Genomic DNA, 17021 nt, shown 5'->3' with positions numbered 1-17021 from the left:
GCCGTTCTAAGGATGGTAAGGCCTGAGCAGGTACAGGCATTAGTCAATTGGGTGGCCGACAGTGGATCCAGCACGTTCACATTATCTCCCACCCAGTCTTCTGCAGAAAGCGCACAGATGGCGCCTGAAAACCAACCCCATCAGTCTGTCACATCACCCCCATGCATACCAGGGAAACTGTCTCAGCCTCAAGTTATGCAGCAGTCTCTTATGCTGTTTGAAGACTCCGCTGGCAGGGTTTCCCAAGGGCATCCACCTAGCCCTTCCCCAGCGGTGAAAGACATAGAATGCACTGACGCACAACCACTTATGTTTCCTGATGATGAGGACATGGGAATACCACCTCAGCATGTCTCTGATGATGACGAAACACAGGTGCCAACTGCTGCGTCTTTCTGCAGTGTGCAGACTGAACAGGAGGTCAGGGATCAAGACTGGGTGGAAGACGATGCAGGGGACGATGAGGTCCTAGACCCCACATGGAATGAAGGTCGTGCCACTGACTTTCACAGTTCGGAGGAAGAGGCAGTGGTGAGACCGAGCCAACAGCGTAGCAAAAGAGGGAGCAGTGGGCAAAAGCAGAACACCCGCCGCCAAGAGACTCCGCCTGCTACTGACCGCCGCCATCTGGGACCGAGCACCCCAAAGGCAGCTTCAAGGAGTTCCCTGGCATGGCACTTCTTCAAACAATGTGCTGACGACAAGACCCGAGTGGTTTGCACGCTGTGCCATCAGAGCCTGAAGCGAGGCATTAACGTTCTGAACCTGAGCACAACCTGCATGACCAGGCACCTGCATGCAAAGCATGAACTGCAGTGGAGTAAACACCTTAAAACCAAGGAAGTCACTCAGGCTCCCCCTGCTACCTCTTCTGCTGCTGCCGCCTCGGCCTATTCTGCTGCTGCCGCCTCGGCCTCTTCCTCCGCCTCTGGAGGAACGTTGGCACCTGCCGCCCAGCAAACAGGGGATGTACCACCAACACCACCACCACCACCTCCGTCACCAAGCGTCTCAACCATGTCACACGCCAGCGTTCAGCTCTCCATCTCACAAACATTTGATAGAAAGCGTAAATTCCCACCTAGCCACCCTCGATCCCTGGCCCTGAATGCCAGCATTTCTAAACTACTGGCCTATGAAATGCTGTCATTTAGGCTGGTGGACACAGACAGCTTCAAACAGCTCATGTCGCTTGCTGTCCCACAGTATGTTGTTCCCAGCCGGCACTACTTCTCCAAGAGAGCCGTGCCTTCCCTGCACAACCAAGTATCCGATAAAATCAAGTGTGCACTGCGCAACGCCATCTGTGGCAAGGTCCACCTAACCACAGATACGTGGACCAGTAAGCACGGCCAGGGACGCTATATCTCCCTAACTGCACACTGGGTAAATGTAGTGGCAGCTGGGCCCCAGGCGGAGAGCTGTTTGGCGCACGTCCTTCCGCCGCCAAGGATCGCAGGGCAACATTCTTTGCCTCCTGTTGCCACCTCCTCCTTCTCGGCTTCCTCCTCCTCTTCTTCCACCTGCTCATCCAGTCAGCCACACACCTTCACCACCAACTTCAGCACAGCCCGGGGTAAACGTCAGCAGGCCATTCTGAAACTCATATGTTTGGGGGACAGGCCCCACACCGCACAGGAGTTGTGGCGGGGTATTGAACAACAGACCGACGAGTGGTTGCTGCCGGTGAGCCTCAAGCCCGGCCTGGTGGTGTGTGATAATGGGCGAAATCTCGTTGCAGCTCTGGGACTAGCCAATTTGACGCACATCCCTTGCTTGGCGCATGTGCTGAATTTGGTGGTGCAGAAGTTCATTCACAACTACCCCGACATGTCAGAGCTGCTGCATAAAGTGCGGGCCGTCTGTTCGCGCTTCCGGCGTTCACATCCTGCCGCTGCTCGCCTGTCTGCGCTACAGCGTAACTTCGGCCTTCCCGCTCACCGCCTCATATGCGACGTGCCCACCAGGTGGAACTCCACCTTGCACATGCTGGACAGACTGTGCGAGCAGCAGCAGGCCATAGTGGAGTTTCAGCTGCAGCACTCACGGGTCAGTCGCACTACAGAACAGCACCACTTCACCACCAATGACTGGGCCTCCATGCGAGACCTGTGTGCCCTGTTGCGCTGTTTCGAGTACTCCACCAACATGGCCAGTGGCGATGACACCGTTATCAGCGTTACAATACCACTTCTATGTCTCCTTGAGAAAACACTTAGGGCGATGATGGAAGAGGAGGTGGCCCAGGAGGAGGAGGAGGAGGAGGAGGAAGAGGGGTCATTTTTAGCACTTTCAGGCCAGTCTCTTCGAAGTGACTCAGAGGGAGGTTTTTGGCAACAGCAGAGGCCAGGTACAAATGTGGCCAGCCAGGGCCCACTACTGGAGGACGAGGAGGACGAGGATGAGGAGGAGGTGGAGGAGGATGAGGATGAAGCATGGTCACAGCGGGGTGGCACCCAACGCAGCTCGGGTCCATCACTGGTGCGTGGCTGGGGGGAAAGGCAGGACGATGACGATACGCCTCCCACAGAGGACAGCTTGTCCTTACCCCTGGGCAGCCTGGCACACATGAGCGACTACATGCTGCAGTGCCTGCGCAACGACAGCAGAGTTGCCCACATTTTAACCTGTGCGGACTACTGGGTTGCCACCCTGCTGGATCCACGCTACAAAGACAATGTGCCCACCTTACTTCCTGCACTGGAGCGTGATAGGAAGATGCGCGAGTACAAGCGCACGTTGGTAGACGCGCTACTGAGAGCATTCCCAAATGTCACAGGGGAACAAGTGGAAGCCCAAGGCCAAGGCAGAGGAGGAGCAAGAGGTCGCCAAGGCAGCTGTGTCACGGCCAGCTCCTCTGAGGGCAGGGTTAGCATGGCAGAGATGTGGAAAACTTTTGTCAACACGCCACAGCTAACTGCACCACCACCTGATACGCAACGTGTTAGCAGGAGGCAACATTTCACTAACATGGTGGAACAGTACGTGTGCACACCCCTCCACGTACTGACTGATGGTTCGGCCCCATTCAACTTCTGGGTCTCTAAATTGTCCACGTGGCCAGAGCTAGCCTTTTATGCCTTGGAGGTGCTGGCCTGCCCGGCAGCCAGCGTTTTGTCTGAACGTGTATACAGCACGGCAGGGGGCGTCATTACAGACAAACGCAGCCGCCTGTCTACAGCCAATGTGGACAAGCTGACGTTCATAAAAATGAACCAGGCATGGATCCCACAGGACCTGTCCGTCCCTTGTCCAGATTAGACATTAACTACCTCCCCATAACCATATATTATTGGACTCCAGGGCACTTCCTCATTCAATCCTATTTTTATTTTCATTTTACCATTATATTGCAAGGCTACCCAAAGTTGAATAAACCTCTCCTCTGCCTGTGTGCTAGGCCTAAATATATGCCAATGGATTGTTGCAGTGGTGGCTGACGTGAAGCCTCATTCTCTGCTATGACATGCAGACTGATTCTCTGGTGACATGAAGCCAGATTGTCTGTTACGGGACCTCTCTCCTCTGCCTGGGTGCTGGGCCTGAATTTATGACAATGGACTGTTGCAGTGGTGGCTGACGTGAAGCCTGATTCTCTGCTATGACATGCAGACTGATTCTCTGCTGACATGAAGCCAGATCCTCTGTTGCGGGACCTCTCTCCTCTGCCTGGGTGCTGGGCCTAAATTTATGAAAATGGACTGTTGCAGTGGTGGGTGACGTGAAGCCTCATTCTCTGCTATGACATGCAGACTGATTCTCTGCTGACATGAAGCCAGATTGTCTGTTACGGGACCTCTCTCCTCTGCCTGGGTGCTGGGCCTAAATATCTGACAATGGACTGTTGCATTGGTGGCTGACGTGAAGCCTGATTCTCTGCTATGATATGAAGACTGATTCTCTGCTGACATGAAGCCAGATTGTCTGTTACGGGACCTCTCTCCTCTGCCTGTGTGCTAGGCCTAAATATATGCCAATGGATTGTTGCAGTGGTGGCTGACGTGAAGCCTGATTCTCTGCTATGACATGCAGACTAATTCTCTGCTGACATGAAGCCAGATTGTCTGTTACGGGACCTCTCTCCTCTGCCTGGGTGCTGGGCCTAAATTTATGACAATGGACTGTTGCAGTGGTGGCTGACGTGAAGCCTGATTCTCTGCTATGACATGCAGACTGATTCTCTGCTGACATGAAGCCAGATCCTCTGTTACGGGACCTCTCTCCTCTGCCTGGGTGCTGGGCCTAAATTTATGAAAATGGACTGTTGCAGTGGTGGGTGACGTGAAGCCTCATTCTCTGCTATGACATGCAGACTGATTCTCTGCTGACATGAAGCCAGATTGTCTGTTACGGGACCTCTCTCCTCTGCCTGGGTGCTGGGCCTGAATTTATGAAAATGGACTCTTACAGTGGTGGGTGACGTGAAGCCTGATTCTCTGCTATGACATGAAGACTGATTCTCTGCTGACATGAAGCCAGATTGTCTGTTACGGGACCTCTCTCCTCTGCCTGGGTGCCGGGGCCTAAATATCTGAGAATGGACTGTTCCAGTGGTGGGTGACGGGAAGCCAGATTCTCTGCTATGGAACCTCTCTCCAATTGATTTTGGTTAATTTTTATTTATTTAATTTTTATTTTAATTAATTTCCCTATCCACATTTGTTTGCAGGGGATTTACCTACATGTTGCTGCCTTTTGCAGCCCTCTAGCCCTTTCCTGGGCTGTTTTACAGCCGTTTTAGTGCCGAAAAGTTCGGGTCCCCATTGACTTCAATGGGGTTCGGGTTCGGGACGAAGTTCGGATCGGGTTCGGATCCCGAACCCGAACATTTCCGGGATGTTCGGCCGAACTTCTCGAACCCGAACATCCAGGTGTTCGCTCAACTCTACTTAAAACTACATCAGATTTTGACATCAGTCCTAAAAGTAGGTAAAGGTAACCAAATCAAACAAATGAGCCAAACGGGTCTAACAGGTCATAAAAACACCTGAGGAGCCTGGTGTTTAGTGGGGCTTTTTCGGCCCTTCTAGTATTTGTTACCTGTACTTCGTATGATGAGGTGAAGTACATGTCACCAGGCTCAGAAATCACCAAAAGGGTATTTTTTTATTTTTTTTTGAAGCAGCAGCACTTTTGACTTATATATAAATGTGAGTGTGTGTGTGTGTATATATATATATATATATATATATCTTGTCAGGTTCCCTTTATTGGTGCTGGGATAAAATATCAACGATATCCCTTGGATATTAATGCTGTTTCAGAAAAATTTCAGATCCCTTTTTTCCCAATCCAACCCTTTTAACAGCATCTCAAGGGACATCTGTTATCTGGTCTGATATATTTGGTAGTATATTCATGGTGAGTGGATGAGACATTCCCACAACTCTCTATTAGCATGCCCTGTATTTCAAGACATTCTGGGAAGACATTGATCGTGTTCCAACATTCTCCTCTCTTCCTCTGACTGATAATTACAGTCATTAAGCCTAGTCAGAAATAATAAATCAGAGCAGTACTAACATTGTGGTTTTGTACCAGTGGAAAAACTCTTTTAGTATTTCATGTGGGTTTACAGTATGTATTTTTTAACAGTACAATTCTATAGATGTTTCTTATATTTCTGTTTCATTTTAGGTGATTTTAGGCATTTTTCTCCCGCCAATAATTCCACTGTTGGAATACAAAAGCAAAGCACAAATGTCCCATATCCCAATGTCCCAGGATGCACATGAAATGATTCTAAATAAAAGTCCGCAGGTGAAGTTCTCTGTAGAAGGAGGTGCTTTGGTAAGATCAAAAATTTTGACTCTCCAGATTCAAAACAGAAGCTATTACCATCCATCCGTTTTCCCAAAAATTATGTTTTTGAATGCTTGTACATGTGCTGTAAATCAAACTCATGAGATGCTAAATTAAATGTTTTGGATGCTAAATGATATCAGCAATGAGATGAACTTGCTTGACCATTGCCCTTTAAACTGTTGCACTTACTGTATGTAACTAGAGATAATGAAGATCTGCTACTTTTATTAAAGTTGACATTCTATCTTAAGGGGTATTCCCATCTGGACATTTATGGCATATCAATAGGATATGCCAGAAGTGTCCGATTGGTGTGGATACCCTCACTTGGAACCACTACTATTTCAAATGGGTTCTCTCTGTTCTCTGCTTTGGGTCTTCCAAAAATAGCCAAGCCAGTGCCTGGTTGTTTTTGGATCTTCCATAGAAGTGAATGAAGGGGTGGCTGCACATGCACAGCTTAATCTCCATTTACTTTTTAGCCCTGTTCTTGAGATAAGGTGGAACCCACCCCTAATCACCTATCAGACGTTTATAAGAAATCGTATTTACATTCCTCAACATTAAAACTGCAACACCAAGAAAGAAAAGTCATGAAATTATGGAAATACAGCGAGCCCAGGAGAAGAGAGAGGATAGAAGTAGTGATAAGTAGCAATAATGGAGGTTGTAGTTACTCACTATGATGCTCCTCTGGGCTGTACAGTGATGGGAAGGGCACACTTTTCTTTCCTTCGGTAGAACACCCTGGTCTTGGGGTTCTCCTGCCTGATGGTGATTCAAGGTGCCCTTGATGGTGACGAATTGTGAAGTGCAAGGCAGAGTCCATTGTAGTGTTAGGCGAGATAATGATGAGTCAGTTGTACAATAGCATAAACAGTTACAATTCCCAGCATGCTTGGACTGGCAGATGTTATACAAGTGCACTTTGCAAAGATCTTACAGGTTACATGCAATTTTCTCACACTGCACGTTTGTAGCTGATTTTAGCACAAGCATCCAAAACAGGTGTGCAAAACTTTTACTTGTATGATGCAACCACAGGGTGACCTCAATGTCAGACTATGCTACATACTTTTTGTACAGGTTGCCATACTCACAGTTAAAGTTTTAGTATAGTATAAGATGTAGCATAGTGTGCACATCTGGCATATCCAGATTCTGCCTTGTTTAAGCTTGTCCATGGCCAGAAGCCATTACTGGACAATATAGCTGTGGAGCCTAGAAGCTTCTTTTTAGCAGTTTATCTCCACAGGGCTTCTACTCACACCTCTTCTAACACTGGAATGCTTTGAAAGTTTTTGTTCTGGCCTTGCTCTGGCTGGTTCCTGATCCAAGGCTGGCTTTATGCTCAATTCTGACCTTTAGCTTGTGCTCTGTCTTCTGTCGTGTCTTAGGCCCCTTTCACACTTGCGTTGTTGGATTCCAGCAGGCAGTTCCCTTTGCCCGGATTGCATTTGTTTACATATCCGGATCCGTCTGACAAATGCATTGAAATACCAGATCTGTCTCTCCGGTGTCATCCGGAAAAACGGATTCAGAATTAATTTTTTTCCAATTTTTAAAGGTCAATGCGGTAATTTTAATGCCGTATCCGGCACTAATACATTTAAATGGAAATTAATGCCAGCATTCCGGCAAGTGTTCCAGTATTTTGGCCGGAGGGGAAAAGGGACGGAACAGAAGACATCCTGATGCATACTGAACGGATTACTTTCCATTCAGAATGCATTAGGACCAAACTGATCCGTTTTTTTTCTGGTATTGAGCCCCTATGACGGAACTCAATACCGGAAGACTCACTCTCAGACTGGTCTAACTCCTCTGCTCAATATAGAGAGGGTGACAACAGCTCCAACTAGTGAGAGATGTAAATGCGGCCTAAGAACGCCTTGCATAAAAATACAGGAATGCATTTACCACTTTAAAAAAAATGCATTTTTAATCCTTTTACAGTGTACATCTCAATCTACTCAGTATCAAGAATGAGCACCGCATATAGGAATACACGCACTTACATGCCATGACATGTTATTAATGGTTGTCTGAGAAATGTTCTGCCACTCTGAATGCAAATTATTAGTAGCACAAGCAACATTAATCCAAGCTGTGTCCTGTTGAAAATTGGTTTCTGGGACACCATGGAGATTTGGCCATAGAACTGGTCCCAAGACCAAACCAATGTAATACCGAGCTGTTAGTGTATACTAAAGGGATCTGGCTATCATACATTATGCCACCCCCACACCATAAATCCAGGAGTAGGACTGGTGTGACATTCCCCTGTGAAGGCCTCTTCGTGCCATTGCCCATGTGACCTCCAGACTAATCTCCAGCTATCATTGCTTCTCAGACAAAAGCAGAACTCATCACTGAAGAGGATAACCTTCCAATCCAGGATCCATTGCAGTCTTGCTGTGCACCATGATAGCCTTTGTGAGCAGAGGCATGAGGTCAATGGAACACTTGTTCCTGGAAATCTGGCTCTTAGTCCACTGCCATGCAAATTCCTTCTGATATTTTTCATTGACACTGTTTACCACCCTAGGCTTGGAATGCCCAATTTCAATTGCAGTACACAGTGGATCACTTAGCTCCATTCTTCTAACCACTGGGACACACAATGTTGAACAGTGCTGACATCTTGCCCTAGGCTCATAGTGATCTGTCTTTCTCAGTTCACCACAAGTGTCAATAACTGGCATTCCAAATAACAGGAGGCATCACACTTGATCTGACTTTTCAGGTTTCATGTGGCTAAAAAACTTTGATTTCAATATGGCTTTTATGCCCCTCCCACAAATTGGAGCTAGGTCCTTGGAAATTTGATCATCTGTAGATCTTTGCGACACCTGCTGCTACCTCAATTTGAATAACCTTACAGCTTGTCTTTCTTGGTGTTGCAATTTCAATATTGATGAGTGTATATGCCATAAGTGTCCAGATGGGAATACCTCTTTAAGAATAAAATATTGACTAGATTAGTGGTTTATAAGCCCTTAATAGTACCTTAGTACCATCCTTAATTACAGTACCTTGTTTTTTTTTTTGTTTTTTTTTTAACATATAGTTACTTCCACATAAATACCAATGTAGACTATTTGTATATTGTAGAATGTTCATAAAGAAGCCTCATTGTGTGATGCATCTGGAGGAAATGTTCCTGATGTTAGGATTGAACAAAAACTCCACCATCTTCCACTGTCACAGAAATATTTCTCATTTTACCATGCACCAATTGTGAAGTTCTGGTTTAACACGGTACCGTATTTTATGCTTTCCTCTTGTCTGCTTCATTCATTAGCGTAGCTGAAATTGAACATATAGCTCCCAGTATTACTAGTATTATGTGCTAAGGGCTTGCAGTGGGTGGGCAAAACAGGAAGTCTGTGAGGTGCAATTTAAGCCAATAGTTGGAGAGTTCTAAGTGATGTCAGAGAAAAGGACGGTTTGACAGCTTTTCCTATACAGACCAGCAACATGCAACATTTGTTTGTTGTGGTCAGTGTCCTGTAATAACAATAGTAATGATAATAAATTGGTCTATTAATCCAGGTGATATTTATACTATACATGCAATATATTATTTTATGACAAAAATGTGTATTTTATTTCTTTTAGCTGGCATACCTGGTGTTTTTAATGTTGTACACCTATGTGGTCCTGGTTAAAATGGAAAATATTCCTTCTGCGCAAGAATGCATTGTGTTTATATTTGTAGTCACCACAGCTGTGGAGATAACACGAGAGGTGCGTACTTTAAAAAAGAGCTTCTAAGCACTGTAATCCTAAAATGCATTATTGACATCTTAGTCATTCAGATTAGTATATTTGTATAATATTCCATACAAACTGTCCAAAATAACACTGTTTGCGTATTGCAACATATTAGGAACCTGACACTGCTGATATTTTTTGTAACATAGGGGGTCATTTACTAATCGGTTAGTTGCACCGCCATCTGCGAATTTTCCCTGCTTACGACAGATCTAAAATTGTGGGAGTAGGCAGGCGAGTAGGCCAGTTTCATTTACCATTTTCTACGCCTGTTTCTGGAGGAAATGTTCCTGATGTGAGGACTGAACAAAAACTCCACCATATTTCTCATTTTACCATGCACCAATTGTGAAGTTCTGGTTTAACATGGTATTTTATGCTTTCCTCTTGTCTGCTTCATTCATTCATGTAGCTGAAATTGAACAGATAGCTCCCAGTATTACTAGTATTATGTGCTAAGGGCTTGCAGTGGGTGTGAATTAGGCGCATTTCAGGTGCAGACGGTGGCACAGAAGTTAGGTCTAAAATTGTAAGCATGGGCGTGGAACGGGGAGGGCAGTCTGCACCTCTTCATAACTTTAGTAAGACTTAATAAATGTGCCCCATAGTTTGTAGGTTTGAAGAAATATATCTGTCCATCCAGTTCAGCCTATCATCCTGCAACACTGATCCAAGGGAAGGCAAAATGAACCCCAATAAGGTAGTTGCGGTTTTAAGTTTTAAAGTGGTTTTCCACTTTAAAAATTAACTACCGAAGTTATTCAACAAAGTCACACGTGACTTCACGAATAACTTACTTTGGCTCATCAGAGCCGATACATTCTAATACAGTCGTGGCCAAAAGTTTTGAGAATTACATAAATATTGGAAATTGGAAAAGTTGCTGCTTAAGTTTTTATAATAGCAATTTGCATATACTCCAGAATGTTATGAAGAGTGATCAGATGAATTGCATAGTCCTTTTATGCCATGAAAATTAACTTAATCCCAAAAAACCTTTTTCACTGCATTTCATTACTGTCATTAAAGGGTTTCTACCACTTCGTTTTCACATAATTAGCTTTCAGACACTAGCGATCCGCTAGTGTCTGCTCTGCCAAACAATCCTAATATAATAGCTTTTGGGGCAGCCGTTTCGCTAAAAAAAGAACTTATATTGATATGCTAATGACCCTCTAGGTGCTATGGGGGCGTCATTAGCACCTAGAGGATCGGTCTACCTTCACAAAATGCCGCCGCCCAGCGCATCCCTCCAGCCCGCCCATCTCCTCCGGAATGCGATCAAGCGGACAAATTCTCGCGCATGCGCCGTGCGCGTCTGTATTCGGCGCATGCGCAGTGAATGTCCGACCGCTTCCCTGCTCAGACATCTCCACTGCACCTGTTCCTCGGAGCACTATGACGCCATCGGCGCAGGCGCTGAGATCATTTCAGTAATCGTCTTGTTAACTCAGGTGAGAATGCTGACGAGCACAAGGCTGGATATCATTATGTCAGGCTAATTTTTGCCCTTCCTTTCTTGAATTTGGGGTGCATCTTGTCTGAGAAGAAGGGGTGCAACCTTCAAGAAGAGACGTCCAAGGAAGAGATTCTCACATACTAGAGCTTATTGTGCCCCTCATTTGTGTTTCCATGACTCTTCTTTTAGAATTATGCGGGATTTGTTTTCTGCAGCGTTTTTTAAGCCTGGTACTCACCTTCAGGACTCAAATGTACTTGAGTGAAGGTGAACTTGGGTTTTGTGTTTCTGGGTCTCTTTATTATAGCTGAAGACCCAAATATTATTTTACCCCGCTGTTGATCCCAAGGACTCTGGTGCACAAAAGCCCCACAGCTGGGGATTGTTTTAAGATTAGCGTGGGTAGCAAGCACCCCTCCTTGGCACCATCATGGACTGGTCCCCCTAGGGCACTAGCAATATGTCCTGCTGGTAGTTAGGAATGTTAGCCTGGACAATGTATTGTTTTCATTAGCACTTATTACCTTAACCTAGTCTCTTCACAGCAATGGGGGGGAGGGGGTCAGCATGAACAGCAGCCTTGGACATCTGATGCAAGACTACCAGTAGGGACCACAAGCACAGCCCGAGGACAGCCTGGCTTTCACCAATGGGATGTGTAGTACAAATAGTTTATTGTCATGTGATGTTTTTTACTGTTGGCCATAACTACCAGCAAGGAAAGGATGGCAAAGGTTGGCAGGATCAGGGTCAACCACCCTGTTCCTCCCCTCTTGGTAGGAGTGGGCTGGTCCTGCTCCCTGCCAAGAGCGGGAGCTCCTGTGTAGAGACAGAGGGGAGAGGAAGCAGACTGCCTGAGCTCCTGCTTCTAGAAAGGGTTGTAGTCTTTTACCTTGGAGATGTACAGGTCTGCACAGCAGTGGCAGACACACAATTATAGGAAACATTAAATCAAGACCACTTGGAGAATAAAAGTTTGTTTTCCAGTATCCTCAGGATAAGTCATCAGTAGGGATGAGCGAATTGACTTCGGATGAACCGAACCCGAGTTTGGAAAATGTTTTTTTACAGTATAAATCAATTTCTGAAGTTATGTGAAGTCTCGGCTCATTGAAGCCAATACATTCTAATACTGTATGGAGCGCTTGTTCCGTACAGTATTGAAACAAAGTTTTATGTAAATCGACTTTGGATGTTTCATCCGAAGTGGATTCGCTCATCCTTAGTCATCAGTATCAGATTGTTGGGGGTCCGACTCCTGGCACCCCCATCAATCAGCTGTTTGTAGCAGCTGCTAGAGCCGGAAAATAAACAGTGGATGGAGATGGATGCAGACATTGTGTAGCATCCATGCTGGTGTACTGCCACTCAGCTCCCATTCAGGTTGGTGACATATTATGCAATACTAATACTGTACTGTGTCTTTGCAGAGTAATGCTCACAATTTCTGTTGCTCTTACACACAGCAAGCAGAGGGTTAAATAAAGCCCACTCTAGTAGTTAATAAATGAAGTTTCTGCAAGCTGCAGCATAGGACAATACATAGCCTGGTTCATACAATTCCTAATGCTTTATGCCCCTGTACTGCCCCACTAACCGCCATGTAATCACATGCTGAGCCTAGAGCACAGGCAGTTATGGTAAATCTGCTCTTATGCTCTGGAAGGCATGTATAGGGCTATGTTCACACAGCAGAAATATGCAGCAGAAATCTCTTGCCATGGAATCAACGGCAGAAATCTGTGGCATGACCCTTGGATTTCTGCCATGTATTTGCATTTGTACATATGCACGTGTGGTAAGAATGGATATGTTGATTTCTTTTTTTCTACTAAATGGATTTAAAATCCAAGCAAGGAAACATCCGCGCCATGTAAACTACAACATGGATTCCCAATAAATGGGAATGGTCCAAGCAGTTTTAATGCAGACTTTGGTGTAGACAATCAACATGTAAACATACTCTTATATAGTCACACATTATTTTAATAATTTATGTTTCTCATATCAGAGTGGTGGGTTTCAAGGGGAGGGGCTTCATAAATATGGTGTCATCCAAAATGTCATATAATTTAATGTGCTTCCAACAGAAAGCTGATGGATTTAAATGCTGAAATATTTCCCCCCTATTATGCACTGTCCTACACAGTGTGCTAATGCTGGATCTTCCTACCGCCATCTGTTCTACAGCTATTGTGTTTTTTTAATAGTCTTGCCTTACTGATTATGGAGTTGGATGTAATGTATTGCACTTCAGCTGATGAATCTCTTTTGGTCATTTATAACAGTCTTATATTTTCTGTGTTCTAGATCTTCATTTCAGAAGCTGGAAAAAGCATCCAAAAATTGAAAGTGTGGCTCTACAGTTATCTCAATGTTAATGAACTGCTCGGAATAATAACCTTCTTTGTGGGGTTTGGCTTGAGACTTAGCTCTATTAATCCCAGAAATAATTCTTCTGAGAACTTGGTGTTTGTTGCTGGAAGATTAATATGCTGTCTGAGCAGTATATTTTGGTACGTGAAGTTATTGGACATAATAAATGTCGGTCAAGATGCTGGTCCATATGTTTTCATGGTTGGAAAAATGGTAAGATTTTGCCTACGGTACATGCTTTTCTTATTCTCTGTCAGAAAATGGTTTGGCTAAAATAGTGAAACGTGTTGTGGTGTACTATCCCGTAAAATAAAAATAAATAAAAAACGTACCTGTTAAGCTCAGTATAGGACAATAAAGGAAAAGAACCATATTAGCATTTGGACCAGAAAGACTTAGCTGAAGGGGAGTAGAGCGCTCTCAGTATTATCACGGGTGGACATACCATTGGTGGAACATGGGCCCCTACAACCTCAATATATACAGTAAGCATCATTTCAATTTATTTTAACTATTGTGTAGGGGCACGGATGTTAAAGGATTTGTGTCATCTCAAACTTTGGCAGCACATCAGTAGGATATATCACTAATGTCTGAGCATAATGTTACAGAAATGCACGAAATATTAACAATTTGCTCAGTTGTCCAACATAAATACAGGATTAGTATCCAAAGAAGTACCAGAAAAAACAGTTTAAGCCTATTCCCCCCGCCCGCCACCCACCCTCGTAGTCTGGGAGCACATCCACGGTGGTCAGGACCTTATGTCCATGTCGACCAGGTTCTATCCCACTTAATTTTATGGCTCTTATTATAAATAGCAAGTTTCTCGTATTTCTTAACTTTATCAACGAGTTGGTGCCACACAGATACCAACAGAAGACCCTTTGCACCCCAGTTCCTAGCAATTACTACCCTTGCCAACAACAATGCCTTCCTCCAGAACAAATTTGCTCGTCCCTGCCCATCCAATAAGGAAGCCCCTAATACAGCAGTAGTGATATCTACATCGTAATTAAATGAAGAGCACCTTCGGAGCTCTGAAAAGACATTGGTCCAGAAACTCTGGATCAAAGGACATGTCCAGATAAGGTGTATGAAGCTCGCTCGATGAGTTTGACACCTACGACATTCGTCTGATACATTGGTATAAAACCGAGAAAGAGAGAGAGGCGTGTAATACAAGCGATGTAATATCCTGAACCTATAGATTAATTCCCATCTTATTATTTTGTTATTTCCAATATCTTGGCACCATTTCACTTCGCTTCTGAACTTATTTATTTTACCCATTTTCACTCTCAGTTTATTATAACTCATAGGCCACGCGACCTAGGAAAAGCAGAGAGTAGGCTGTGGTGAGTAGAGTAGGCTGTGGTGCTCACAGGAGCGCCGCTGCCTTCTCAAACAGCTGATCTGTTGGGATCCTGGATGTTGGCCCCCACCAATCAGATAGTTACATAGTTACATACGGTTGAAAAAATACATAAGTCCATCAAGTTCAATTAAGGGATAGGTGGGGACACAAATCCCAGAAGAAAGTGAGACTCAGATTTCTACACGTTTTCATAAGCATTAATGTTGTTTACTTTTAAGAATTCGTCTAAACCCTTTTTGAAACTGTCCACTGTTCCTGCTGTGACCACGTCCTGAGGAAGTCTATTCCACAGATTTACAGTTCTTACAGTAAAGAAGATTTGACGCTTCTGGAGACTGAATTTTTTCTTCTCCAGTCGGAGGCAGTGCCCCTTGTCTTTTGAGGGCATTTTACATGGAACAGTTTTTCTCTGTATTTTTTTGTATGGCCCATTTATAGGCCATACAAAAAGATCATCAGTATAAAAATCTTGAAAAACCCCTTTAAGGGGACATCACTGTGTGGGGCATTTAAGGGGGAATCACTGTGTGGGGGCCACTTAAAGAGACATCATTCTGTGTGTGGGACACTTAAGGGTATCATCCTACTCTGAGGGGCACTTAGGGACCATCCTTCTGCAAGGGATGAACTTTGGGGCATTATACTGGTATGGGGCACTGAGAGGGCATCAACATGTGTGGGGAGACACTAAGGGAGCATCATACTGCCTTACTGGCATTAAAGGAGCATCATACTGTGTGTGGGCACCAAGGGATCACCCTGCTGTGGGGAGGGCATTTAGGAGACATCCTACTGTGAAGTGGCATTTGGGACATCATAATGTGTGGGGGTACTAATGGGGGGAATCATACTGTGTGGGGAGGCACTAAGAAGGCATCTTACTGAGTGGGGGCACGAAAAGGGCATCATACTGTGCGATGGGACATCATTACTGTCAAGGGGGTACTAAGTGATATCACTATTGTGAAGTGAACTAAGGGAACATAATTAGGCACCATGCTCACGACTGTAGTTTCTGACTGCATCTGATCCACATTTTGTGCGGATCAGATGTGGACCCATTAATTTCAATGAGGCCGCAAAAGATGCGAACAGCACACCATGCACTGGCCGCATCTGCACATCTGTCCTGCGGTCCGGCAAGAAAAAATTAAAATAAAAATAGATGTCCTATTCTTGTCAGTTTTGCAGACAAGGCTAGGACTTGTCTACAGAAATAAAAAATAAATGCTGGCATGTACTGTACCGAGATGTCTGTTTTGTGAATCTGCGATTTGCGGATTGCAAAACACAGCTGTGTGCATGAGCCCTTACTGTGTTGGGGTGCTAATGGAGTATCCTTACTGTGTGAGAAGGAACTAAGGGAGCACCATTACTGTGTGGATGAACCAGAGGAAATTGGGCGGAATTAGAGGTGTGTAAGGCATGTTATTGTAAGAAAAAACAAACTGCCACAACGCTCAATGTCTCACTGGTGTTGTCCCTCCTTACATTTTTTTCTGGCTCTGACCTTCACTCGACAGAAGGCCTAGGTATGTGGACCTTTGCAAAAAGTACTTGAATAACCCTACCCTAGTAGGTCCACTCTCCTAATTCTCCAAATAATCCCGGATTTCATTTCAGTTATTTAATTGATTGAAAAAGAGAACACATTTAGGGCTCATGCACATGACCAGTATTGTTTTGCAGTCCACAAGTTGCGGATCCGAAAAACATGGATACCGGCCATGTGCATTCCGCAGTTTGCGGAACAGAACGCCCCGCTAGTAGAACAGTCCTTGTCTGTAATGCGGACAATAATAGGATGTGTTCTATTTTTTTGCGGAATGGCCATGCGGAAATATGGACACGGAGTCATTTCTGTTTTTCTGCGGCCCCATTAAAGTGAGTGGTTCCGCATACGGGCCACAAAAACAACAGAATGGACAAGGGAAGGAAAAATATGTTTGTGTACATGAACCCTTATTTAGAGCAAATAAAACTAATTAAAGTTAAGCAATGATCACAATTAATATGAGGAATTATTATCACTTAGGCTTCTTTCACATCACCGCTATTATTTCCGTTCTTCTGCTCCTTTATAGGAGCAAAAGAACAAAAATAATGGAAGTGCTGGTTTCGGCAAATAACTGACACAAGCGGAGCTTAACAGATCCCATTGACTATAATGGGATCCATTTGGTTTCCATTTGTGAGAAAAAATTTTTAGCTGAGAAAAAAGTCCTG

The 17021-nt window shown here is 44.7% G+C and overlaps 1 protein-coding gene across 1 annotated transcript in view; it reads left to right on the top strand.

The window, feature by feature from the left end:
- Nucleotides 1-17021, top strand: part of LOC122925723 (transient receptor potential cation channel subfamily M member 7-like) — a 99616-nt gene that overhangs the window by 17267 nt on the left and 65328 nt on the right. The window contains exons 8-11 of the mRNA XM_044277069.1: nucleotides 5638-5790; nucleotides 8920-9066; nucleotides 9427-9555; nucleotides 13352-13630. Of these exons, the coding sequence (XP_044133004.1) occupies nucleotides 5638-5790; nucleotides 8920-9066; nucleotides 9427-9555; nucleotides 13352-13630 (708 nt within the window). The remainder of the gene's footprint in view (nucleotides 1-5637; nucleotides 5791-8919; nucleotides 9067-9426; nucleotides 9556-13351; nucleotides 13631-17021) is intronic.

This window comes from Bufo gargarizans, chromosome 2, assembly GCF_014858855.1.
Source record: "Bufo gargarizans isolate SCDJY-AF-19 chromosome 2, ASM1485885v1, whole genome shotgun sequence".
Classification (NCBI taxonomy): Eukaryota; Metazoa; Chordata; class Amphibia; order Anura; family Bufonidae; genus Bufo; species Bufo gargarizans.
This window is presented reverse-complemented; position numbering and strand designations above follow the sequence as displayed.